The sequence below is a fragment of the Mugil cephalus genome, chromosome 12, assembly GCF_022458985.1.
Source record: "Mugil cephalus isolate CIBA_MC_2020 chromosome 12, CIBA_Mcephalus_1.1, whole genome shotgun sequence".
Taxonomy (NCBI): Eukaryota; Metazoa; Chordata; class Actinopteri; order Mugiliformes; family Mugilidae; genus Mugil; species Mugil cephalus.
Genome location: NC_061781.1, coordinates 26261328 through 26288364, shown reverse-complemented (window position 1 = coordinate 26288364; position 27037 = coordinate 26261328). Strand labels below are relative to the sequence as shown.

Genomic DNA, 27037 nt, shown 5'->3' with positions numbered 1-27037 from the left:
ATTGCATCTGTCTACTGCATTCTGAGGGATAAAATATATCTAAATGTTATACAATCAGTAACCGCAACTTTGCATGATGCAATAACATCATGGGTACTGAATATGAGATTAGCAGCTGTACATAAACTTAGCATTGTATGTGCTGTTGCCTGTTCGTCTTTATGTCACAGGGGTCGGTTTGGTGTGATCCGTGAGTGTCGGGAGAATGCCACAGGCAATCTTTTCTTGGCTAAGATTGTCCCGTATGAAGCAGACAGCAAGCAGGCAGTGCTGCAGGAATATGACATCCTCAAGTCCCTTCATCACGACAGGATCATGGCCCTGCACGAAGCTTATGTCACACCACGCTATCTGGTGCTTATCTCTGAGTACTGCAGTGGGAAGGAGTTGCTCTACAGCCTTATAGACAGGTGAAGCTGTACTTGTAGCGTAGACCAAGCTGGTTTAAAAGATGGCAGTCTGCAAACTGCCTTGACGCATTCTTGGCATGGTCCCGTAACAAGGTGTTCTCTGGTGTCTCTCAGGTTCCGTTACTCAGAGGACGATGCGGTGACGTACATTGTGCAGATCCTCCAAGGTCTGGACTACCTTCATACCCGACGGATCCTCCACCTGGACATTAAGCCGGAGAATGTCATTGTCACCTACATGAACGTCATAAAGATCATCGACTTTGGCTGTGCCCAGACATACAACCCTCTCTTCCTCAAACAGTTCAGCCCTCCTATTGGGACACTGGAGTATATGTGTAAGAGTTTCATTTTTGTCAGTCTACTAAAGGTTATTTGTGCCTTTATTGACACCTGGATCAATCGTAAAGTAAATTCCAAAGTGATAGAATAGGGTTTAATATCAAGAAAGCAATAATTACCATACGTCCACAAATAAATCTAAGGTACGCTTAAAGATTAGGACCAATTAGGAAAAAAATAAAAATACAGTCATAACTACAGAATTAGTTGTTTGTCATTTTGACTGTGATTATTGATTAGAAAGTAATAGATATAAAAATATATCAAAGCAAGTATAAATAAAAGATCTCACTCTGTTCATTTTGGCAGCTTGTTGATTTATTCTATTAATACTCAGCTTCGTTACTGTGAAGATGAGGAGGTTTATGCAACAGTTGTTGAGTTGTGGGCGTGCTCCCGCGATGAAAACAAAGGCGGATTAGAAAATAAAACTGTTCACACGTATTTAAGTTATTCGGCTTTAACACATATACATATGACACGTCACAAACCGTAGTACACAAGGTGCAAATATTATTTGCAGTTCATGTTTCCCTTTCTTCTCCTTGAAGCTCCAGAGATGTTGAAAGGGGATGTCGTGGGCCCTCCAGCTGACATCTGGAGTGTGGGTGTACTGACTTTCATCATGTGAGTGCTGCTTTCACAGCTTCCACCCAGCAAGCCCTCTTTAAATAGAAGTGGCCTGAGATTGAGAATGGTCTGCTGCTTTGTATTTTTGATTTCACTTCCAAAGATTGTAATGGCTCGTGATGTGGACGTCTTCCTCCTCTTATTATGATGATTGAATTCACGTCTAACCTACTGAACCAGCAACATTTATTGCACATAATTGACCTGTTACTCAGGATCTTCACTGTTTTCTGAGTGTCTGAACTGCTTCTTGATTGTCCAGGTTGAGCGGCAGGACACCTTTTATGGAAAATGATCCTCTGGAGACTGAAGCCAGGATCCAGGCAGCAAAGTTTGACCTCTCTAAACTCTACCAGAATGTGTCCCAAAGTGCCTCTCTGTTTCTAAAAAAGATCCTCTGTAGCTACCCTTGGTAAGCTCAACCTTTGACTGGGAGACTTGATATTAACTGATCAGTTGTTTAATGTTTATCTGTCTAATTTAGATTTTTGTAAATCTTTAATTATGTGGGTCCTCAATGTCGTCTTCAACAGGGCTCGTCCAAGCATCAAGGACTGCTTCAATAACTCCTGGCTTCAAGATGCCTACCTGATGCGCCTTCGCAGGCAAACTCTCACCTTTACAACTAACCGTCTCAAGGAATTCTTGGCCGACCAGCAGCGCAGACGAGAGGAGCAGGCCACCAAGCACAAAGTCCTCCTGCGGTCCTACCAGAGCTCGCCACAAACCCCCACTAGCCTCAGCACGCCGTCACCCGCCACACCCGTCACCCACTGAAAACACCCGAGACTGTACGGGGGGGCGTGGACCTTCTCAGTGCAAGGCAAGACTTTGGGCCACAAGGTGGGGTGGTCCCTTCAGGTCTGAGTTGTTGAACTTGGTGAGAAGAAAGAAAACAAAACCAGCAGCGGCTGTGATCTACAGAGACGTGATTTCATTTTTTTCTTTTCTGTTTCAGAAAGAGAATCTGAAAATGTGTTTTCATGCATAAGGGCACTCATATTCCTCTATGTGCAAGAGCCTGACTGCATTTCATATAGTGAGAACCTTGTTAATACAAGGCTGGATGTTGTCTTCAAGTTAGTACCTCGAGGTTTTTTGAATGAATGACTTGACACATTAATACAGTCCAGTAACTGCCTGAAAAGGCCTGAAGTTGCTGTTACAGAGTATTAATGTAAAGAACACATGTTGGTTTAGGAGAAGTACAATTAACACAACTCTACATTTAAAGAATTCTTAACACAACATTGTGACAGAGTACTCCACACAACTAAAAGTACAACAACAAACACCTTAGACGTTTGATCTCAGTACTATCACAGTTCCATTTTAAATGTTTTCTGATCTGATATTGATAATCTGATTTTTTTTTCCTGTCCTCGATTGACTGCAACTACAGTAGTAAATTATGTAAATATCCGTAAACCCATAAATCTAATTCATGTTGAGCTAAACTAGTTGAATTTGTGCTACATGACATTTAGCAAAGCACCATAGAGAGTGTTCAGACTGTAGCAGCTCCAGAAAGGACTTTTTTTTTTTTTTTAATTAGAAGATGTTCAGAAGATGCATTGTTGGCTTATCTACAAGGGCTATTAGAATAGAACAATTTAAATGTAAACACTAATCCCTAATGGGATTAGACGGGATCCTCTCAAAAGCCAAATCGTTTTTTAAAAGTTCTTATTCTATTGTCATCTTCGAGCTTCCAAACAAAGCTATTCGTCTCCCAGTGATTATGTGGACAGAGTAAGTGCGACCCAGCCAGGCTCCTCCACCACAAATAATCAAACAGCACTGGCTTCCATTTCAGCTGACCTCTTCCATTCAGAGAAGCCGTTTTCAGAGTTTTTGATAAAAGATTTCAGAGTCAGTGTACGGGCCGCGCACACAAATGTTAACCTGACATTGAAGATGTGGGTTTATTCAGGGGACTGGTGGTGAACTAAGCACTACATAAAGCCTCTGGTGGAACTGGGCTGTGTGTAGAATAGTGCACCGTTCTAATTTCAGCTGTCGTTTTCAGCTGCTAAAAGCTGAAGTAGGGTTCAGTCATTTCTATAAAGGACAGTTTTGAAAATGACATAACGTTTTATAAATGTGAAAAGTAACGGTGATAATTAGCTTTTACATGAACTTTTTATTCCCTTAATTAAGTGGCTTATGCCTTTGTCTAACAAGACACTTTACATCCACGCACACATTTAATACAACACTGCAGCCCCTGCAGCCTGTAGAAAGCACAATGAGTCAACATAGCTCCAGGGAATATTAACTTATGAAACACTTCATATTCCATGCTCTATATACAAGACGTATTCTAGTAGACAAAGAAGTATTTCCAAATACTTTCCCCAATAACAAAAGTTTACAGTGATAATCAGTCAATGACACATTCACCATTTGATCTATCCACATTATTTTATAGTAAATAAATGGTTAAGTTCAATAGTTTCATCTTTCTATATTGCCTTTCCATTTGAGGGCAAAGTCAACTTTCAATCCAACATGTGAAACATGTTTTTGATGCAACTGGCAGCGATTCTTATAATTAACTAGAAAGCTTTAAACAGACCCTGATGTGTCTCTTCAGGTCATCTAAAGCTCGCACATCAAAACATGAGATGCTTTAATATGTGTATTGACTGACGGAGGTTGTTGGTTGTTCTATGACATATAATTTTAGTAGTTCAGTCTATTCTAATGCTATTGGTAGATAAACACTGGCCTTTTTTCTGCAGCACTGTGTCTCTTTTTGGCTCAGTAGTTCTCCTATGCAGAGTAGAAGATAACTAATCACAGAAGGAGTTGTTTTAAACCTGAATGGAAACATGCAAGTTCAGCATGACGATGCTATGTTGCATTCATTTCTAAACGTCTGTGCAATATATTAACTCTGCTCTTTGATGATGTTGAATGAAAGGACGACTGTCAGCAGACAACAGGGTTTGGAAAATATTAAACGCTCCAATTTTTGTATTAAAAGCCGTATTTTGTGGAATGTATTGCAGTGCTTTGTGATGAATAGTAGACCCACAGTCTGTTAAACGAATGATTAGCTCTTTATTTTGATTACATGAATGTGACTGTCCTGTTTGTGTGTGTGTGTGTGTGTGTGTGTGTGTGTGTGTGTGTGTGTGTGTGTGTGTGTTTTGCAAATTGTTTATTTATTGAGAGACTGTATTTGTTAAAGCTTCTGCTTTTTATTCGTGACATTTCTGAATCTGGCATGGAAATGGAGTGACAGGTGTTGAGGTTATGAACAATAAAAGAAATAAATGACACATGAATGGACATGGTGCAGAAGTTTGTTGGAAAAAGGTACAGGATGTAATCTACTATGTAGTAGTACGGTTAGGAGGCGATTTCGGACACAGCCTAAGCCTCCTGCACACAGTAGGCAGTAGGCCCCGCCTCTATTGCTGCTGAGCCAATCATGAGGCTGCATATCACACGCTGACTCTATCAGGTTCCACGCTATTGGACTATTCAATGCCCAGGTGCATGTGTATATGTACCAGTTAGGTATGTTTATGATTATGGCAGGTGCACGACCATCCTACTATTGCACATGTTTGAAATAAAAAAATGAATATTTGAACCTGTGTATTATTTCAATACCTTAATATTGAATGCAAAATGATAATGATAATGCATATTTATAAATAGCACTAGGCCAAGTTTAATACAGAACATCTATAGTAAGTAGGGGGTCTCTTCCTAATCTGAAAAACGTTGAAGACCCCTGTAACAAACAATTAAGTTTTCTTGAAACTGACCTGAATTGTAATAAATGGTACTCACATGAACTAAGGTAAGTCTAAGTAAACACCACTCCCACTTCACGACCCCGTAGACCAACATGTATGTGCTTATTGTCATGAGGGAGGACTCATATTTCAGCACACTATACAAACAACAATTTACTAAACCATTAACTGCTCCAAGGATTCTCAAGAGTATTTGATTTGAACGCTATATAAGGATGGGTCTCTGGAACATTTGTTGCCCAACTTCAATCAGTCATGTGTAAATATTTCCTAATAACCATAGAAGGAGAATGAATGTCTGGATGACATCTCGCCTCAACCCCCCTGGACCTGCAGCACTTCTCCTGACCTCTTCATATAAAGCATCAAGACTTGTAGGTTTGCTGGCTCTGGACTGGACTGGAAGTGGAGAGGATCTTCAAAGTAAGACATGTGGCATTGAGCTGTAACTAAAATTCAGAAAGTTGGTTGTGTGTTAAGTGCTAACCTCCTCTGACTTTTGCAGATGTCCAAAGTTAAGACTGCACCACCTCCTGGATGCACCATAAACATCACTGATCCTCAGGTTCAGGAGGCTGCTATCCGAATCCAAGCCTCATATCGTGGCCACAGGTACCGGAATTTTCGATTATTGGTTTGATCTCGTGTACATGGACCACATGATGAAGTGACCATCAGAACATTCGTCATATCTCGCTCCTATATATCGATACTGGAAAGCCGATTTGTTCGAAGCTTGCAGTACCTCTGCCATTTTTTTGCTGTTTCTCATGAAGGTCACGTAAGGAGCTGCGGGAGAAAGGCCCTCCAAAGATCCTGCAGGAGCTCAGGGATGTGGTTCTCGTCGAGGGCAGTGCAGCAAAGCTGGAGTGCAGAGTTAGCGCTTTCCCAGATCCTTTCATTGTGTGGTACAAGGACGACAAAGAGCTGAAGGACGGCCCCAAGTACCGCTATGTTTTTGAAGACCCAGATTTTGTGGCACTTGTGGTTCGAGACGGGGTTCTGGCTGATCTAGGAAAATACACTGTCGCCATTAAGAACCCATTTGGACAGACATCTGGATCTGCCTGTATTCTAGTCGAAGGTGTGTACACTGTAATCTATAGCTGGCATTTGTTTCCATCTTATCGAATAGGAATTTTCTAAATTTGTCAGGGTTTTATGGAATCAGATACACCTTATTTGCCAGATGAAGGGGCAAAGCACACAAACATAACTCCCACTGCGGCCAATGGAAATCATGCCAATGTTCCTTGAGTTTCTATCTTCTCACTGTCTTCCATCAAATGTTCCCTTTGAGCCAATATCGTGAAGTACCTGTTACCTTCAGCATGTCATGTGGCTAACGGAGTATTTGCATCATGCTCTCCCAGTACCTGCAAAGGTTTCTAAAGGCCCAGACAACATTAAGGCCAAGAGAGGGACGACAGTGGTCCTCAAGGCTGAAATAAGTGGGGAGCCTCCTCCAGATGTCGCCTGGCTCAAAGACGGAGATGACATCGACGAAGATGACAGGTGAGATCACTGAGAAAATACAGAAAAGCAAAAAATGGTTTCGTAATCAAGATATCAAAGAAGAATGCTGATAGCAACTGTCTTCCAGGGTGTTCTTTGACGTTGGTGACACCAGCACAATTCTGACCATCAAAAAAGCGACGCTTTCCGACGCTGGCAAGTATGAAGTGTTTGTGGAGAACAACCTGGGCACAGACCAGTCCTTTGCGCGTGTGGACATCCTGTGATCCAGCCGCTGGTCTGCACCACGAGGAGCTCAGGAAACTAATTAAACCGCATCAATGCTGTACATAACTTTATCCATGTAAGTGCAGTGGTTTATTTTGACGGTGAAAATATCAAAGAAGATTTAACAATTAGACAGACGTAACATTCAGTTCAAAGCCGCGGCGTTAGTGCCCGTCAGTAACAGATCCTCTAACCTGCTAGACTCTTGAAATGTAAAAATACATGTATGTGAACAGCTTAGTGTGGCTCTAGTATTAATAAAACTTCTGGAAACAACAAGTCTTTGTGTCTTGCCTGACCATCTATCTATCTATCTATCTATCTATCTATCTATCTATCTGTCTGTCTGTCTGTCTGTCTATCTATCTATCTATCTATCTATCTATCTATCTATCTATCTATCTATCTATCTATCTATCTATCTGTCTGTCTATCTGTCTATCTAAGCTGGGAGGCTTCTGGCCGAGGCCCCAGACAGAATTTACAAATAGTGATGTTTGTCTATTTAAATCCAACCCCCCCCCCCCCCCCCCCCCCCCCCCCCCCCGATGTAAAGGCCATGAAACAAACTCTTACTATAGTGTTAGACATTCCCACAGAACAGAAACACGGTGAAACACATGCAGTGTTTGTGGAAACACAACGAGACTTTAAACACGAACTAATCACGCGTGATTACACATAAAAGAATCCTGGAAGTAACAGGAAAACGAACTTATTGACTTGTCCAAACAACATTTCCCGCAGAAACAGCGTCTGGAGCGAACGGGCAAAGACGCACCGTGATGTTTAACGCTTCACATGTTTAAAGCTTCGCATCCTGCATTGTGGCTTTAAGAACCGGGCTTCCTTGAAACCGTCTAGTCCCATGGTCAAACTGAAGAAGTCCCAAACAAACTGTGAGAAATAAGTTTTTGTAAAACATCTTTTGCGTGTTTGCACAGTTTGCCCCAGCGTGGTGGAATGCGTCGTGGGCTGTCCTGTACTTTCTGTGTTTTAGACCTCTCAGCATGCTCGTTTGCAAACAGGGAGTGGCAAAATATAAATACTTTTTTTTTTTTTTAACTCTTCGAACTGATCCTAAACTGTGCTTGCGGCGTCCCGTCGGGAAATAATGGACCATCCGCTGTCGATAATCACGCAAGTGTCGAGGGACGAGGAGGAAAATGCGACTTGTCTCGGAGAAGGTGAGTTTGGGGAAAGTTTTGTGAGCTGCGCATGACGAGTGGGCTGCGAAGCCCCGTGGAAGTGTCACTAATGTCAGAGGTTTCTCCGTCACAATGCTCCGCTTCACTAACACACACCTTCATACACCTTCCTAAAGCATTTGAGTCTGAGGGACTTTGAGTCCAGCTTCGCCGCTTTAAGGAGAAAAGAAACTAGAGAAACGTGAAGTTAAACGAGTGGTAGAAAGTGAAAGTGCGTAACGACGCGGTGTTGTGGGGACTTTTTAATAGTCCTGAGAGTTGGACACTAGAATTAGTGCTTCTGTAATAAGGGGGCGGGGTCACGGACACTATGACAATCCGCCATGCGCTCCTCTTGTTTTAGACCACGGGTGTCAAACGTTTGGCCCGCGGTCCAAAAGCGGTCAGCCACAGGGTCTAAGCGTAAATTTGCAAAATGCGAATTTACGCGCTAATACGGAGCAACACAGCGGACAGACATGAGCCCAAATTATTTTTTTTAAAGGATATTTTATGAAATGTAAATATTTTCTTAAAGTTCTTGTTCTTCTTTGCACTAAAACAAACGGAACAAATCTGTTGATGTTAATTATATCTTATTATGCTGTTATCTTACTAGTCCGGCCCAGACCAGATACTGTAGATATACCACACAATGTTTGGAGAAGGAGCTCCGTTGTCGGTCTATTATCTGGTGGAGAGGGTGGTCAGGGTTATACACGACTGATAACAGACAGTTTGTTTCTTGTCTGCTGCCAATGACGGAGCCAGGTTTCCTGATCCGTTCATTCAGTCTGTTGGTGTCACTGGTTGCATTAGACCGATGTATTTCTGTCCTCTGTTCACAAATGTTCACGCTGGAATCTCCCCAGTGTCATTCAGATTCATTCGGAGGCTGAAGAGCTGCAAACGTTACCCAGTGCAGGTGGATTAAACTGTAATTAATTCTCAGAGGATCAGCCTCCCTTCTCCAGTGACTCTTTCTTGCATTGACTACAAACTCTGTTATGTACTATTTGTGGAAACTACTACACTAATATAACAGTAAATGGTCAACAACTATAAATGTAATGACGGTATCAGTAGTTATTTGATTTTAAACACGTACCATGAATAAACAATTTAGGTGCAGATAAAATAAATCTTATTCTGTGGTTAAACATGTATCAAGCAGCGCCTCAGTCCCTGAAGCATCTCACATCTCATATCCTCTTGAAACAGGGCTATGCTTTGTTAAACCAGCTTTTAAAAATGAGTGAAGTCTGTTATAGTTTCACTCTCATGAGCCTCGTGAGCCTCCCTCGTACAATCTTCTTTTTCAAAACAACATCTTCGTCTGTTATCGTTCACTAAAAACCACTTCATGTTGATCCAGTCACATGTCTAGGTTAGTCAGCAACTTAGTGCGGTGAGCTCCTTATGACAGCACCTCCCTTTAACTCAGGCCACCCATGATTCAACTTAAAAGGATCACAATATGCACTCATCAGCCACAACCACAGACCACTGACAGGAGAAGTAAACATCATTTAAACCATCTTGTGACAATTCACTGTTCTGCTGGGAAACTTTTGGACCTGACATTTGTTCATGTGGATGTTACTCACAAGGTCCACGTCCACCCTCTGATGAGTCACAGCTGTTTTAGAGGCACAAACATAATATTAGGAAGGTGGTCATAATGTTATGCCTGATCACACAAGAGTAACAGTTACTGCATGAGGTTAAAAAGTTAAAGAAACTTAACTTAGAACAGGAGGTGAAATTTTGGTCACCACCTCAGTAGTGGTGCCTTAAATTGATACTAAATATTAGTATTGAATGAATGAGTGAATGTTTATTTCAAGAAAAAAATGAAAATAAAAAGTAAAAAATTAAAGAATATCCAAAAAGGAGCAGGAAGAAGTACAGACTTATTGACCCCTACCCTCTTATCACCCTATGATTTATTGTGCATGTCCCTATTTATAATGAATGGATTTAATATGCAAAATATATTGATACATACTCAATCAACTGCACCAATAAACAGTTTATTTGTAATTAAATCTTCAGTCATAGTCAGCAGTGTTGTCATGTGTTACACAGTCCTTGTGTCGTGACCTTCCCCTCAGCAGATGGATCTAAATGATAAATTCATTCAAAATAATAAATTCACTCAGTGGTCTGTCCAAAACCAAACTGCATGCAAAGGAGCTGGGAGGATATAAAAACAGCGAGCCGGTGCATAGCTGGAGTCTCTATGGAGTGTTTCTGCCCTTACGTTTTGTAAAGCAGAGTCCCGTCACAAGGTGGCAGTGTGGTCCGGTTTACTAGAAAAGGCCGGATCCAGCCTGCTCTCACATTACTTCCTCTTATCCAGGAGGTCATGAGTCCAAACCATGGCCACTGTCCAGAAGTGAGAGGCCAGAGAGAAAGGAAAGGGGCAGCTTCCCCTCAGACTTTCTTCATGTTCACAAGATGTCGCAGCCGATGGAGGAGTTACAAGATCTTCTTTCAAAGATATCTTGCACACTTTCTGCAAAGTTGCAACCAAGCAAACACCACATTTCTTGTTGTCTTAATGAAGGTTTTATTGGCATATTTACCTCTAATATGTCATTTCTGCAGTATGCATGTTTTATATAGTATAACTATATAAATCTGTTCACTGATGTCAGTTTAGTAACTGTAACTTTGATCATTATTGTAGTTTTTCTGTGTTAGGATGTGACATGAACTCTAAGGTGTTTTTTTTTTTTTTTTTCAGATACAAAATGTAAGTCCAACTTGGTCAGTGTTATCCTGCCATACCATTTGCTCCTCAGGGGGTGTGAAGCACGTTGTCAGATTGTAACGGACTATCAGGTGTCAAAGTTAAAGAAAGTGGAGCGTGAGGGGCCTCATTCTTTTTGCGTGTGGATAGGAATAGAAGCAGCCGAGCACACAGACATGCCTCTCCTGAAAGGGTCCCATATAAACCTACTTTCATCTAAGTAGGCGAAACTTTATGATGTGGCGCAAGGTCATCGCTGCTCCTCAGAAATGCTGTAAACTCGTTATCAGTGTCTTAGCTTCTTGGACGTGGCAGTGTGAAGAATGTTGCAGTAGATTTGGCTTCTTTCTCATTTCTGTTACCTCATTATATTGCTGGGCTGACTGAACGGAGCGGCAAATAAAGTTAAGAAGTCCGGCCGCACTTATTGCATGTGCAAATAATGATAAATGGAAAAAAAATCTCTACTGGTTTGTAATGTCCACACTGCCTTGAGGAATCTGGTTGCAGAGGATGTAATGACAGTACAGCTTTGAGTAGTAAAGGGCCAGTATGAACAGGTTTACCAGAGTATCTGACCCACCTGCACAGCAGGATCCAAGCCAGATAACTGTCACATAAAGCTCCTCAGTGATTTGGTGTGATTAATTGATATGGTGCATCAATGTCACGTTCCCGTATTATTTTTAGTCACATTAGAGATGGAGCTCAGCTGATCCACCGCTTTGGTCCAGACTGAAATATCTCAACAGTTATTGGATGGACTTCAGGGAAACTAGGTCTGTGCGCTCATGTTTCCTTCCTTTCTGGATGAATTGTAACGACTAGTGCTCCGGCACTTTCACAATGTCAACGTTTTAATCTGTCCAAAACTTAAACTGTAAAACTCATTCCCATCACCTGCAGCCATGCTCTGTTTCAGCTCCAGCATTTAGTCCACATTTTGTCATTATAAACTAGCTGATGCGGATGTGTAGCCTGGTGTAGTCAGACTTAGTAACACCCCAGAAAATACTTCTATGATCAGGTAGCAATGATGACGTCTGTCATCACATAATCAGTTTCCCAACGGAGTGACTCCAGACCAACACTTGTAGACAGGGTTTGTTTACTAGTATCTATATTATACTTACTTAGTATATCTATATTATAGTTACTGTGGGTAACAATCCTGGACCTGAGCGCATAATTTCATTCAGTCTCATGCTTCTATATGGTTGCAAGTAACAAATAAAAATCCTTCCAGGCTAGCCGATGTTAGCGTTCACTGTATTTATAGACTCTACATGACCGCTTGACGCTTTCTAGTTACATTCAGCTCACACATTGCACACCAAGCACCTTTTAACTTTCTTGTGTCACATTTCTTTTAAACAGGTGCCCCAGTACAATTATTGTTCCCATTTAGTTGGCGTTCATCATGTAGCAATGCTCCTTTTAATAGTACAGTTATGATCCCCACAGAACATTATCTATCAGAAGACAGATTTGTGGCATCTCTTATATTGGACCTTGACTCATTCTCTGCAGCCTGGGATAAAGTTTTTTGTTGACAACCACCATGTAGCCATGGTCCTTACTAAGCTTTGGGAATTAGTGTGTATACAGGGAGTATACAGTGTCAGTGTTTTTATTTAGTGCAGTTTTCTGTGCAGGCAGGGAAGCACTACTGCACAGGAGGAGTTGTAATTGTATTGTACCGACTTCACTGCTGTGTAGGGCTGGGTGGTATGCATAATCACCCGTTCACAGCATTTCCTACTGGTTGAGGGAGGAATTGATGCGGTAGATTGACTGATGATGGAATATTTTACTGTGATGATGAGTAAATGTTGTAGAATAATTCCACACTAGTAGTAAAATGGGTTTGCATGGCCAAAAAAATATGCCTGTATCTTAAAAATTCAGATTATAACCGAAAAAATACTGGTATTCAGTATGAACCGGTTTACCACCCAGCCCTACTGCTGCGCCGTGACTAGTCGCCCATCACGTGACAATCGTTGTAGCAAACTAGCGCAGGGTTCATCAAGGAGTGAAAATGAATTAGTTAAACATGAAGCCCATACGATCTTCTGTGGTTCTGTTCTGTTGTATTAGTTGTTGCTGTGGTTGTAGAGCGACTGTAACGTATTTTTAGTGTCAGACTGACGGTGTTTATGGTGTTGGCGTGGTCTGAGAGTAGCTCCTGTTCAAGCTTCAGTTACCTTGAAGAAAAGCCTCCGTAGCTTTTTTTTGGTGTGAGACACGACAATATGTATTCAGGTCAAGAATCTAGATTTGACTGTTACAAAGTATTAGTTTCTACATCTATTAGCAGACCTTAAGGAACTGGAAGTTGTTCAACCCCTGCTGCGCAGTGTAAACACAAAGCTAAGCCATTTCCTACAGTAGGTCGTAGGTGACACAACACAGTTGTCCCATCATTGACTGCAGCAGCTGCTCTGCTAAGCTGTTTCAAGCACTCTTATGTGTAATATCAGAAGAGCCAATGCTCTGGGCACCGTGATGTTTTTTTTATTCGGCTTCGAATTTGCTTCACAATGCCCAGTTCCACACGTGTTTTGCATTCCAACCTTTAATCTTCCAACCAAGAGAGCTACGTCCCAACAAGCATGCCCTGACCATAATGGCCGTTCTCCAGAGGCGTCAGCTGAATGAAGCCGTCATCAGGCCAAAGCAGCAGGGAATAACGCTTGAAAGTAGGTCAGACATGTTTGGGGATGGAGTGGAAACTGGACCAAGCAGACATGCTAATAAAAGTTATTATAAGCACAGTTTGGGATTTTATACTGCATATACCTGGGATTGTGTTTAAAGTCAGCTGTGACCTATATAATTGTGATATTATTACAGTAATTATCTAAGTGTTAGAGCTGCCCTCCTACTGTTCAGTTGAATATTAAATACACAGTATTTGCTTGAACAATTAGGTATAATAGTAATATAATAATAATAATAATAATAATAATAATAATAATAATAATAATAATAACATTGATTCCCAGTAGTTTTCCTGCTGCTTGTCTGGATCTAGCTCACGTTCATTTAATTAATGCACAATTTCTATCACACTTCAATAAATTGATGTTTCATTTGGTTGTTTGTGCTTTAGGTTTGTAACCTTTACCCAGAGGCCAGTGTGATGGCATCAGGTTGTTTCCAAAGACTTTTAGTTACGAGTGTTAATTGTTAACCTGATGTTTGACCTGTGAGTGACTCTAGATTAATTCATGTAAAAACCACAAATGTGAAGGTCCAACATGGATCCATTCATTTTTCATAACATGGTAACTGTTGCTCATCTGTGCTACTTTCGTCACATGTTCACACACACGTCAGACTGACAGGTCCGTGATGCGCCCCTTACCGAGGTAACAGATTTAGCCTCGTCTGAGCAACATGCTAATGGCTCAGCTGACAGCTCTGACCAGCCATCAAGGCTCACCTAATTTGCCAGAGATTTTTTTTCCTTCTTTGTAAGTCATCACTCTGACACCAGCTGGGGTGTTTTCTACCACTTCCCTATGTGGTACGTTGATATCAGTGAATACAATGTGAATTAGCCAGTTAGTTTCGTCCACGGAGATACCAAAATTGTGCTTTTGTAATTATGAATCTTGGTTTATTTGGGCACTTTGAAGCTGAGGAAGACTTCACATTTATTTTAAATTCAGATAATCTCTATTTTACTTTCAATGCCCGTAGCAATGGAGATTTTAGTGTATTAAATAATTTTACTGTAGTGCTCTACTGTTAACATGCCAGCTTACAATATATTTTTTGACAATTAAGAAACAAACGTTCTTTTCAAAGAGGAGTGGGTATTATAGCTGTGCAAGCACAAACAAACAAGTTCTTAACGACTAAATCCTGACTAGAAATGGGCAGTGTTTTAATGTTAAATGTGATCACTTTGACAAATTCTTGGAATTTAACAGCAAATTTCAACAGCAACTTAAACACTGTCCTGACTATTTTGGGGCTGAAATGTATACACCTACATATATATGCAATACCTGTTAACCTTTTGCTACAAAGCTAAAATAGCCAAGCATAGCAGGGTCGTGTCTGACTGAACAGCTGGAATGTTACACAGACCAGATACACTGAGTGAGCAGAGGTCACATGGTTAGAGCCCTGATCGGACTCGAACACAGTCGATATTTCAACCTCAGTGAATAAATGAACCTGCACAGTTATGAGTGGTCCGATGTGGCATTGTGTTCCACACATACAGGTTTACAGATTTTAAACGTAAACAGATGTATCCGCCATCTGTTCTGGTTCAGGCATTGAAACCAAGACGAGAAAAGAATTAGTGGTTTCAGTGTGATTGGTGTGACTTTGTCCTTCTTTGTCTCTCTATGATCTAGGTTCTCATGAAGTTCCAGTGTCGAAGAAATCTCGCAGCAGAGGCCTTCTCCAGAGGCTCCTCTGCTGTCTGTGTCACAAAGAGCCCGAGGCCCCGTCAGTAAAAAACAACGTCCCCCTCTTGGTCGAGGAAAACGGGACTCTGTCGAAAGTAAGCTGCCGTCTCAACGTCCCTGTCTCACTTTCAGTTCCCTGTATCGACTTTCTCTCATCCGTCTTCTGCGGTGCTGCCTGAACAGCATGAGGTCGCTATGATTGACAGTGGTTTGATGTGTGAAACACATGTTTTCTTTGCTCAAAGCTTTTCATGTTTACCAGTGCATCTCTCCTGGACTGTAACATATGGCAGTGGTGAAAAGAGACATTAATCAGGTAGTTAGAAGTAGGCCGCGATAAATGTTACACAAGTGCATGTTTGACTTGGAAACTGCTGCTTTTTACAAGCAGTAGTTGAGATATTACAATGACTATGTAGAAGAGGTTCTGATATCATTAAAATCATGTGCTTGATTGGGTTTAAACATACTGTACGTACAGAAAATGAACAGATTATTAAAATACTTTAAATTATAAATACCTGTAAACTAAAGAGGTGTTTGCAGCGTGTGAATGGATATGTTGGATATGAACTAAGTGCTTGATCCACCAATGACAGGCCACTATTCTGTTATGTAAATGTTCTGGCCAATTGACAATACCCCCTATGGATCTCTATGGATAAACACAGTATATTCATGGAAAACAACATGGCTTTTTGCAGTTATGGTCTGAAGATCAAGTGGCCAAGACGTTCTCAGGTGTCAGTTTCAGATTTATGCCTTAGTTCAGCCTTTTATAGAGATTTGATATTCCAGAAGTTATTTGTCACGTCTTTCCAAGCCCCTAAAATACATTGCTTGGTCTCTGGTAAAGGGAGGGTTGAGTCAAGTGGTAGTCTCAGCTTTGGTCTTGACAACCTGTCATGTCAGCGTGCAAGCTACTCCTGTTGCTGTTACTCCCTGGGGTGGGCTGTGGTCTCAGTGACTCCCCCTCTACCAGCTCCGTTAATATCCACTCTGAATGGACCTGAATGACGTGCCAGTCATTTGGAGTTGGTCTCTGCAGGAACCAATGCATGGAGTAGCAACTCTGAACAAACGTAGCCCAGACGTACACATAATTTTGTGATTTATTTGGAAAACTGAGAAAAGCAAAGACTCTGGAGAAGGGGACCGGTCCGCTGAAGCCATGCGTGCTGAACAATGCCAGGCCCAAGCTGCTGACTTATCCAGCCCTTCAACTGGAAGTGTTGGACTGGACATGAAGGTCCTGGTGGAGTACCCTGAGCCCACTGTCAGTGGAGAAATGGACGCTTGTGCTTCTCTGGAGCATGGCAACATGAACACAGATGAGAGTGAACCCTACAATGGACATACTGAAAGCTCTCAGCAATATTCAGAAAGCAGCGGATTTTTTGATTCCGACCAGACCCTCAATATGTGTGAAACTTCTGAGTTAAGCCAACCACTCCATGAATGTGATCAACAATGTGAGTGTTTTAAAACGTGCGAGTGCTCTGAACTCTGTGCTAATCATAGCTTAGTTAGCGAATGTAGTCCCTGCTGTGAACACTGCGCACAGCACCTCCAGTTATTTCATGAATGTAAGCCCTCTGATCAACAGTCACAGTGTTCAGACTTTGATCCAGACGAATTGGATGCAAACTGTGGCACTTTGGAGCAGTGTGAAATGTCTGGTTTCATACCTGAATGCACAGAACACCTTGAGTTAATGCAACACTACAAGCCGTCATCACATCAGCCGTGTGGCTGCTTTGACTATGAGACAGATGCATCAACAGAGGACTCTGAGCAATGTGAAACGGCCAACATCTCTGATTCTGTGGACTCATTGCACTGTGGTACTGACATTTGTGAATATGACGAGAGTAACAACCAAACTGGATGCACTGATGACGATGAGGTAGAGGAGGAGGATGAGGAGGAAGAGGAGGAAGAAGATTATGATGATGACAGCTATGAACCTCAACAAAATGAAACTGAACTCAGTGATGAAGAGTCCCATAACCAGTCAGAGGACACACCTGCTTATTCGGACAACAGTGACAACGTCTCCCTTGCAAGTGATTTGTGTGAGTCACAGCTTTACACCGGAGAACACTCACAGCAAACTACTGCCGTAGACACATCCCACGATCCCACTGAGTTCTCTGGAAATGATGACTCTGAAACAACCCAAGAGTATAAGCCAACTCAGCAATGTGCTTCTTCTTCAGAGCTACCTAAGAAGAGTTTAATGTTCTGCATTGAAGAAGACAGTTCCTCTGATTGCTCCTCGGTGGAAACCAAATCCTTTAAGACTTGTCCTGAAGGCAGTATTCACTCTGATCCCTATTATGATTCGTCCGAGGAATCTGAAAAGAGAGCTCAGGAAGACTCCAGCGACGAGCAGACGGACTGGGAGTCTTTTGAGGATGATGAAGAAACGCAGCAAAGTAACGCCAATGAAAGTGATGACGAAATGAAGAAAACACCTGTTGTTGATATCGTTATTGAAGATTACTTTGATTTGTTTGACAGAGGCGACTATTACGGGCTCATGTTTGCACAAAAGCAACGTTACATCTCCTGTTTCGATGGAGGAGATATCCATGAAGGCCTGTACCGTGAAGAAGAAGAGCAGAAAGACAGTGAGAAATATTCGTATAAATCTGACGAAGAAGAAGAAGATGAGGAAGAAGACGAGGAGATAAATGTACAAGAAACCGAAGATTTATCTGAAGATGCATATGAAGAAGATGCAGCACCGTCAGATGGGTCTTATGACTCAGTGACAGAACCAGAGGAGTTTATGGTGAAATCAGAGTCAAGTATGTTTGTGGATGAAGAAAATGAAACAGAGAGCTACAGCCTTTATGAGGAGGAAGAGGACGATAAAGAGCCCTTTGGTGAAGAAGACTGTGGATTTAATGACCATGTTTCTGAGGTGTGTAATGAAGGAGCTGAGACCTGCCCGTCTGCTTGTAATGAGGAGAGAATGTTTGCACCATGTGCTGAGGAGATCTCTGTTGAAGGTGACGCTTACGAAGACAAGATCCACAGTCACTGCGAATGTCCTGGTGATGTGGCCAAGACACCAAGTACTGACTACAAACAGGATGACAAGGATGAGCCTGAAGATAAACTGCTTCCGACATGTTCAGAAATGGAGCCATACTTGGCCCTTGTGGATAATGAAGACACTGGAGAGTATTTTAAGGCAGGTGTTGAGGAGTACTATGCATATCATATTAAAAGCATTCAGTCTTCCATTAAACAAACCTTGAACGAACTTGTTATGAACAGAACATCATACAATAATATAATGAATGATGGGGATGCCTCCATGAATGAAGGACATGTGGAAGACACTGAGATACAGGCCACCGGAGTCTGCCCAGAGGAGGGCAAATCAGCCCCATGTGGAATCACTGAAGTTATTGAACTAGACGACTTTGGTGAGTGCAAGTTGGATGAAATATCAAGAGACACAGGACCCCCTCTAGATATTATCCACAGTGTCCCGGAACATACCAAAACTGAAGGAAAGGACGAGCTAGTGAAAAGGACTGAGAGTAGCACGGCCTCCGAACAAAGCGGGGATTCAGAAGAGGAGCAAAGTGATGACGAATCCTCTGAGAAATGTGAATGCGAACACTGCTTTCCACCAGCAGAGCAGGTAAGATAAGATACAAGTAAAGAGAGATAAGATAAGATAAGATAAGATAAGATAAGATAAGATAAGATAAGATAAGATAAGGTAAGCCTTTATTCATTCCACAGTAAGAATTCACGTTGTTAACAGCAGCAGACATTCAAACATTCAACGTCACAAACAGTGCCCACAGTGCACATGTGGGTGGACTGAAAAAAAATAAAATAAATAAATAAATATATATAGTAAAGCTATACTACAACAAACAAGGCAAAGAAGTGGGTGTGCTTATAAATATATGGTGTCATATGTCTTTGACTATTTAACAGTGGAGATTTATGAACTTTGGGAAAAAGTTTGAATCTCTTATTTGAGGCAAGTCTGCGTAGTCTAATTCTATTAGGACCATGAAGGTCGTGTTACACAGATCTCAACTTGGCATATTTTGTCCGTGTTGTCATCCTCACGTGGCAGCTCTACATGGACAAACAAATCCATCAGTGTTGCAATAAAACCTGTTTGGTTGTACCAGTTTGGTCTCAGGCGGATTCCCATCAACAAGTCACTGACTAGTTGTTGAAGGACGAGACACAGTGTGGTGACATTTACAGGCTCCGTCACTGTGGTAGCAGCTGTAGCATCCAGAGTTTCTTCTAACCTTCTAACCTCTCACCAAAACACAACAACTCAATTCAGTCTCTTAAGTGACGGGAAACACACACCTGCTTTTAATGCACTTTTTTTTTTTAAATTTAATGCTTCATCTTGTCTACATGGGAGTTTCTGGGCATATTGTAGAAAGGTGAAACATGTTTCATCCATTAGGGATGAATTTGCTTTTGTTTGTTATCTTCAGGTTCCAGCAGAACCGCTACTTCCACAAATGAAATCAAATGATGCAGGAAAGATCTGCGTGGTCATCGATCTGGATGAAACACTAGTGCATAGTTCATTTAAGGTAAGTTGGCATCTTTGACATATATATATGTATCTTGCCTCATAGCATGGCCACTTTATTAGGTACACCTTGCTCGTAAAAGGTTGGACCCTTTTACCTTCAGAACTGCCTTAATTCTTGGTGTAATACTTTCAATAAGGTGTTGGAAACATTCCTCAGAGGTTTTGGTCCATATTGACATGACAGCATCACACAGTTGCTGCAGATTTGTCGACTGAACATCTATGATGAGAATCTCCCGTTCCACCACATCCCAAAGGTTCCTCTATCTATTGGACTGAGACCTGGTGACTGTGGAGGCCATTGGAGAACAGTGAACTCATTTTCATGTTCCAGAAACCAGTTTGAGATGATATGAGCTTTGTGACATGGTGCATTATCCTGCTGGAAGTAGCCGTCAGAAGATGGTCCACTGTGGTCATAAAGGGATGGACATGGTCAGCAACAATACTCAGGTAGACTATGGCATTTAAACCATGACCCCCCCATCATTACACCACCACCACCAGCCTGAAACGTTGGTACAAGGCAGGATGGATCCATGCTTTCATGTTGTTTACTCCAGATTCTGACCCTGAAATCTGAATGTAGCAGCTGAAACCGAGACTCATCAGACCAGGCAACGTTTTACCAATCTTCTATTGTCCAGTGTTGATGAGCCTGTGTGAACTGTAGTCTCAGTTTCCTGTTATTAGCTGACAGGAGTGGCCCCCGGTGTGGTCTTCTGCTGCTGTTGCCCATCTTCTTCAAGGTTGGACGTGTTGTGCATTCATTGATGGTATTCTACATTCCTTGGTTGGAACCAGTGGTTATTTGAGTTCCTGTTGCCTTTCTATCATCTCCAACCAGTCTGCCCATTCTCCTCTGACCTCTCACATCAACAACTGCTGCTCACTGGATATTTCCTCTTTTTGGGACCATTCTCTGTTAAACCCTAGAGATGGTTGTGAGTTAAAATCCCAGTAGATCAGCAGTTTCTGAAACACTCAGACCAACAACCAGACCACGTTAAAAGTCACTTAAATCCCGTTTCTCCTCCGTTCTGATGATCAGTTTTAACTTGATCACCTCTGCATGACTAAATGTAATGAACTGCAGCCATGTGATTGGCTGATTAGTTATTTGTGTTAACAAGCAATTGAGCAGGTGTACCTAATAAAGTGGCAAGCGAGTGTATATTCATTTAACATTAAAACAATATTGAGAAGTTGCAGTTGTGTTGTGTAGAATTGATATCTAAAGTCGTGACTGCTCATGTTTTATTTCTGTATTTAACTGTTAACTCGTCCAGGTGAGTTTCTTTTTCCAACTCTTCAATTTAAACAGATTTCAGAGACACTTTTAAACTTGGCCATTAACATGTCCCTTAACTGAGCCGTGTTCTGTTAGAACGACACAATCGCCGAAGATGGTGTCTCGTACTAGGATTACAATGTACGCAACAGTTTGTGTGCTTTACTAGTGTTGCGTCAGATTTGCTGGAGCTCCAGGACGTTGGCAGACAGATTCACTGACATGTGTTTACTCACTTATTGTTATGAGGCACTTTTACTGTTTGAGAGCTTTGAGTATGTTGATGTAACTGTAAAGGTCAAAGTTTTACTGACTTCACTTGGAAGAGCTATCTGGAAAATGTAATAATAAATAAATTTATAATAAAATAATAATAACTAAACTGAAATATGTATTTTATGAGTGGTCCGGTTTCACGAACCCAAATAAATGTGACACAGAAACCTGAGTTGTAGTGTCGAGTTTAAAACTTGACTTTATTTATGAGTTAGTTGAGAAAAAAAAAGAAAAAAGGATCATCTCTGTTTTCCCTTTCTAATAATAAAGCGCGCCTACACAGAACGAATCTCTGAACAGTAAATATTTGACGCGTCGATGTGTCGCTCACTGGGTTTTATATTTTTCCAGCTTCCTTTCGATCACGTTGACGCCTTTTAAGGTAGCATTCTGTGAACAAAGTAATCACTGCCAAACGTCAAGGTGCCTGTGTCACGGCAAATTATGTAATGAATGCCATGTGGTGGGTGTTTAGCCCTTCTCAGGTCACAGACTGTCCTAAAGGATGATACTGGATATTGCCATTAGCTATGCGTAAACAGGGTCAGACTCTGTGAACTCCATGCTTAACTCAAGGAGCATAATAAAAGTCATTCTTAATTTGACACATATACTAAAAATAACACAGTGTAACAGCTGGTTGTGTGTGACATCCACTGGCTTGCGTGGCAAAGGTTTTAAGCCACTATAAAATTTAAATTGCGTCGATATTTAGTGTGTATATTAGCATAGGAAGCGTAGCTCTGGAGTATTATTACACGTCCGTCTCAAGTCACCTCGCACGCTGCTCACAGCTTAAAACCACTGGTTCTGAATGTTATTATATGAAGCCACACAGACAGGATGATAAAACATTTAAAAATATATATACATTTAAAGACATATTTAATATGTTGATATATTTTATTTGATATAATTTGAATAATAAGTTATGATAATCTTTTAATTAATCCCACAGTGGAAGTTTCAAAGCAGCATACTGTATACAAAGTCGGAAAGAGACTCACAGGGGATTAAAAGATATAATGCCCGTTCTTATTATGTTTGAATCTGTGTATGATACATACAGAGGTGTGGAAAAGATGAAAGAACAGTTGGATTTTTATTTGATGTGAGTAGTATTTGAAGTATTTGGAGTCAACAAAAAGAACAAAACATACAAAAGTTTTAGAACACTCCAATATTTCTTTCTTTTTTTATTGAAATGTTTGCAGTTTGAGTATTTCTCATTTTACTCTGACATGAAAACATAGACAAAATAAACAGCTGAAGTTAAAAATTTAAAAAATCATGGAATCAACCCAAACTCTGTTCTTAACTTTGGACTCATCAGATTCTTTCTCTGATTTAACATGTGATGAAGATACATCATCAAAATCATTTAAATGCAGCTGCTGCAGGATCTGACCCTAACACGCGTACAGTGTGATTTCTGAATGCGTGCTTTCTGTTTACATGTGATCTGACTCTGTTTCGCTTGCATTACCTCAGAGTGCACCGATTTAGGCCGTGCTGTTATGCCTTACATAGAATGTGCTTGTGAGGAGCATATTTCAAATGTGAGAACTGCCAAAATAAATCTGATCTTTTTACGAGCCGTCTCACAATCTGTGACATAGTGTCAAGACTCGAAGTATTTACAGGTGGCGTCTTCATGTCTGCGTGACACATCTTCACCTCTGATTTGTTGCATCTGATCTGAGGAAGCACAAACACAAAATAATGATTTCTTTCATGTTTGTGCTTGGTGTGTTTCCTGCAGCCAGTGAACAATGCAGACTTTATCATTCCAGTGGAAATTGATGGAACAGTTCACCAGGTAGGAATCCGATACGTTCGTTTAAATCACTTACTGTTCTTTCTACGAGCTTGCTGGACTTTCTGCCCCAAAGATTTGTTTAAAGAACTAAAGCCGTGCAAGCTGAATTACTGCAGAGCACCGTTTAATGTGCACTTACTGGAAATTTGTTGTAAATATCTGGTTTATTAAGGATCATGCATAAAAAAACCTGGGTAAATTTAAAAAAATCCATCTTTAGAGTTTGCAGTGGAGACACTGTGTTCGCAGGCTGACAGAGCTGTATCCCTCCCTGTTGATGGCTCCAAGCAGCAGGTGCCTATTTCAGTGGCCTGACGAAATGAAGAAAGCCTAAGAGGCTTCTCAGAAATCACTGGCCATCAATCTGACTCTGTGGTGCATATTATACGCGGCTCATTGGGGATGGCAGCGACTTTCCCCCCCAGCTTTTAAATGGTGTCTCCAGTCTGTGGAAGCCAGAGGAGCTTTGTTGTCCAGAGGGCCTGGGTCTGTTTCAAGTAATCCAGGATAGGCTTGTTAAAGTGGGGAAAGCCTATTCGGGATAACTTGGTTCAGAAACAAGGCCGCCAGCGTCTTAGTGGAAGTAGTTCTGTTCAGCTTCTGATCTACTGAACGGAGTTAAACAGACAGAGTGGCGTTTATATTATTCCTTTCCATCTGATGATTTGATTTGATCTTTATTTTTCTCAAACCATCAACACATGGAAGCAAGTACAAGTTGCATCAGTCCCGCAACAACATAAAAACATTGAACATTGAACATTCGTAACATTAAACATCTTTGTGACATTTTGATAGAACTCATGTTCAGAGATTAGAGGCTTTTATTTCTTTATTTTTTCCAGTCGTTTGTGTTCCTGATCTGATTCCTGATGACAGAATTAGTAATGATTACATTTTGCATGTCCTACCTCTCTGCCTCCTGTGTCTCCACACAGGTGTACGTGTTAAAGAGACCCCACGTTGATGAATTCCTCAAGAGAATGGGAGAGATGTTTGAGTGTGTTTTGTTCACGGCGAGCTTGTCCAAGGTCTGTCCTCATCTCACTTTAACCTGTTAAAAAGTGCAGCGTGTTACAGGTGGATGAAGAGTCTGTGAAGTGACACCTGCTGGAGCAAAACATTATGCTTAGAATTACTGGGAGCTCAGGCAAATAGCTGTGTGTGATTTGTGACCGTCCACATAAAGAGATATTTATGATACCTGTCAGGCGGCTGCAGAGACGTTTTAACCTCTAACATTTACTTCAAACTGTCTGAACCTGAACTCTGGGAAGCATCAGGTCAGTTCTTACTCAGTTAATCACACACACACACATGGACATTGTTTGAAAGCTATATAACACACATTGTTACGCTCACACTGCACATTAAAATTGAATGCACATTGAATGATTATGTTTTAGATGAAATATCTAAAACATAATAATTTTACAGGTTGATGAGAAGGTTTTATTACGTTCACTTAGTTAAAAGCAGAGGCTCTGTCCAGTTGATCCTGGTTCCTGTCGACCCTTTAGGAAACAACGTTATCAAACCGTTACCATTAAAAGATACAAGTTCTGTTCATTTCAGACTGAAGATTCTTCCACGTGCAGTGAAACTAAACGCTCTGTTTTACTGTTTTACAACCTGGACACACACAAAAATGTGAAAATACAGTAAAACCTGCAAAGTCTCTCTTTGAGAAGGCAGTTAAACTTTCAGAGAGGAAACCACTTTCATTACTGTAATGTTTTAATAAAGTATAATATTCTTGATCTGGACAGCGACCAAATCTTCATGGATCTCTGTCTCATTTTCAAAGTTTTTTTTTTTTTTTAATTTATTTTAAAAAAAATAAATCAGACATGTACTCACGCAGCCTAAATAGGTTTCTTAATCTGATGCATACTCTTCTTCTTTTTTTTCTTTTATAATATTGTGTGTTTCAATATTATATATAACTGTCTGTGTCTTTTTTTGATTTGTGTTGACATTGTCTGTATCTGGCTGAACGTTAGCATTTGTGCTAAGTCCGGCACATTTTGCCATTGTTTTAGCAGTGGAGTGGATTTTCTGTTACAAACATCATTTTAAAAAGCCACCTCTTGTTTTTTCCACAGTACGCTGACCCAGTGTCAGACCTGTTGGATAAATGGGGGGCGTTCCAGAGCCGTCTCTTCCGGGAGTCGTGCGTCTTCCACAAAGGGAACTACGTCAAAGACCTGAGCCGTTTAGGACGAGACCTCAACAAGGTCATCATCATAGACAACTCCCCCGCTTCCTACGTCTTCCACCCCGACAACGCAGTACGTCATTCACCTCATTCACCTGCGTTTCTAACGGTTCTCTGTGGAGTCTCGACTAAAACCTAAAACGCTACGTTAAACATTAATGAGTCGTCGCTCTGCTGCTCTTTCACTCCTCCAGGTTCCTGTAGCGTCCTGGTTTGACGACATGTCGGACACCGAGCTCCTGGACCTTATCCCCTTCTTTGAGAGACTAAGCAAAGTGGACGACGTGTACGGTATTCTCCAGCAGCAGAGGACGTCCAGCTAACACAGGCACCATGCGAGGCTGAGAAGACTCTCCAGTGGCTGTGGTTAGGGGCCATGGAGGCTGGTGGGCCGCGAGCTCCACTCTGCTTCCCACTACAAGGACCACACTGCAGAATGAAACCTGTCATCATTTAATCTCATGTTGGATTAAAAAAAAAAAGAAACTTCCAGCTTGGTTTAGGACTCCAGCGTTGACTAATGTAGCCACTGTTTTTTTTGTTTGTTTGTTTTAATGCAGAATAATATGAGATTAAATGTCTTGTGTAGATACCTTTTGCAGTGCAGCTAGTGTGTGATGTCGTTGTTATGTGACAGCAGCGACCTCTGTTGAAGCCAGACTGTGTGAAGAGTCGTATGAACCACCGTGTAGCCGTCAGTGCAGCATTTATTATTTGAAACACTCAGGACTGTCCTGTCAAACGAACACAATCATCATCCGAACACTGCAAAGATTTGAACCACACACTGGAGCGTTTCGATTTAAAAGACGTGTAATAGAGAGTAGACATTCACAAAGTTGTAGGTGATTTACAGTAAAAGGCTCATGACATCCTCATGTTACTGTAGCTCAACCACAAATTAGTAATGTTTATAGAAATTATAATATTTGTCCAGACCAAAACAAAGTCTGGATTTATTGTACTGTGTGTGCTGCAGCAGTGGTGAGATTATTAATGTAAATAGAGGATATCAAGACTTAGCTTTTAATGTTATTTTATCTATTGTCATTTTATGTGTTCAGTTGTTAGTTGTGTCAACACAGTGTGCAGCTAATGGGTAAAGAAATCCTGTTTTATGTGTGTGTGCAGGAGGAAGCGTCTTAGATAGAAGTTTGATCCTGAAGCCTCCTGTTGATAAACTTGAACTGAGCTATTTCACATGAACTGAGTCCAGTGTGTTGCCGTACTGATGTGTAACATCACTTGAGTCTTGATTCACTTTAGTGTGTGTGTGACTTTGAGCGTGAAAGCGTCAGCGTGATACACGATAAACCACAAATCTTTAATTAATAATTGAATTTTTTTTTTTTTTTACTGTATTCAACAAAATTATTAACTAATTATGACTGAAGTAAAGAAACTGGTTCAAACATGTGTGTTTTTAAACTTCTGCTGTAAAGACTGGAAAAAAAGATGACGAGACATTTTTACCTTGCTTCAATAAAGCATGTTTTATTGAAACAGTCATATTTCACTACAGTACTTCATTTCACAGAACTAACGCTCAGCACAACGTGGACACGA

The 27037-nt window shown here is 41.1% G+C and overlaps 3 protein-coding genes across 5 annotated transcripts in view; all 3 read left to right on the top strand.

Moving 5' to 3' along the window:
- The window catches only part of spegb (striated muscle enriched protein kinase b), a 32950-nt gene extending 28271 nt beyond the window's left edge, over positions 1–4679 (top strand). Inside the window, exons 37-41 of the mRNA XM_047601650.1 lie at positions 171–410; positions 525–748; positions 1304–1379; positions 1645–1794; positions 1916–4679. Of these exons, the coding sequence (XP_047457606.1) occupies positions 171–410; positions 525–748; positions 1304–1379; positions 1645–1794; positions 1916–2159 (934 nt within the window). The 3' untranslated portion in view covers positions 2160–4679. The remainder of the gene's footprint in view (positions 1–170; positions 411–524; positions 749–1303; positions 1380–1644; positions 1795–1915) is intronic.
- Positions 4680–5516: 837 nt separating this feature from the next.
- Positions 5517–7177, top strand: LOC125018088 (SPEG neighbor protein-like). Its single transcript, XM_047601733.1, has 5 exons — positions 5517–5578; positions 5661–5767; positions 5932–6239; positions 6529–6670; positions 6759–7177. The coding sequence occupies exons 2-5, from the start codon at positions 5661–5663 to the stop codon at positions 6895–6897; spliced, it is 696 nt and encodes a 231-aa protein (XP_047457689.1). The 5' UTR covers positions 5517–5578; the 3' UTR covers positions 6898–7177.
- A 552-nt stretch (positions 7178–7729) lies between these two features.
- On the top strand, positions 7730–26980 carry LOC125017520 (carboxy-terminal domain RNA polymerase II polypeptide A small phosphatase 1-like). Of its 3 annotated transcripts, XM_047600805.1 has the most exons (7): positions 7730–8085; positions 15217–15365; positions 19764–19865; positions 23197–23253; positions 24192–24284; positions 25359–25544; positions 25666–26980. In XM_047600805.1, the coding sequence occupies exons 1-7, from the start codon at positions 8013–8015 to the stop codon at positions 25792–25794; spliced, it is 789 nt and encodes a 262-aa protein (XP_047456761.1). In that variant the 5' UTR covers positions 7730–8012; the 3' UTR covers positions 25795–26980. The 3 variants fall into 3 exon arrangements, with proteins under 3 accessions (XP_047456761.1, XP_047456760.1, XP_047456759.1); XM_047600803.1 differs by lacking the exons at positions 7730–8085; positions 15217–15365 and adding an exon at positions 15389–18931; XM_047600804.1 differs by lacking the exons at positions 7730–8085; positions 15217–15365; positions 23197–23253; positions 24192–24284 and adding an exon at positions 15386–18931.
- The last annotated feature ends 57 nt before the right edge of the window (positions 26981–27037 follow it).

Bases quoted from the DNA above. Each gene is read 5' to 3' on its own strand.
- LOC125018088 (XM_047601733.1), top strand. From the start codon at position 5,661: ATGTCCAAAGTTAAGACTGCACCACCTCCTGGATGCACCATAAACATC. The intron at 6,240-6,528 runs GTGTGTACACTG...ATGCTCTCCCAG, and splicing joins TGCCTGTATTCTAGTCGAAG to TACCTGCAAAGGTTTCTAAA. The intron at 6,671-6,758 runs GTGAGATCACTG...ACTGTCTTCCAG, and splicing joins GACATCGACGAAGATGACAG to GGTGTTCTTTGACGTTGGTG.
- LOC125017520 (XM_047600803.1), top strand. From the start codon at position 16,442: ATGCGTGCTGAACAATGCCAGGCCCAAGCTGCTGACTTATCCAGCCCT. The intron at 19,866-23,196 runs GTAAGTTGGCAT...TGTTTCCTGCAG, and splicing joins TAGTGCATAGTTCATTTAAG to CCAGTGAACAATGCAGACTT. The intron at 25,545-25,665 runs GTACGTCATTCA...TCACTCCTCCAG, and splicing joins TCTTCCACCCCGACAACGCA to GTTCCTGTAGCGTCCTGGTT.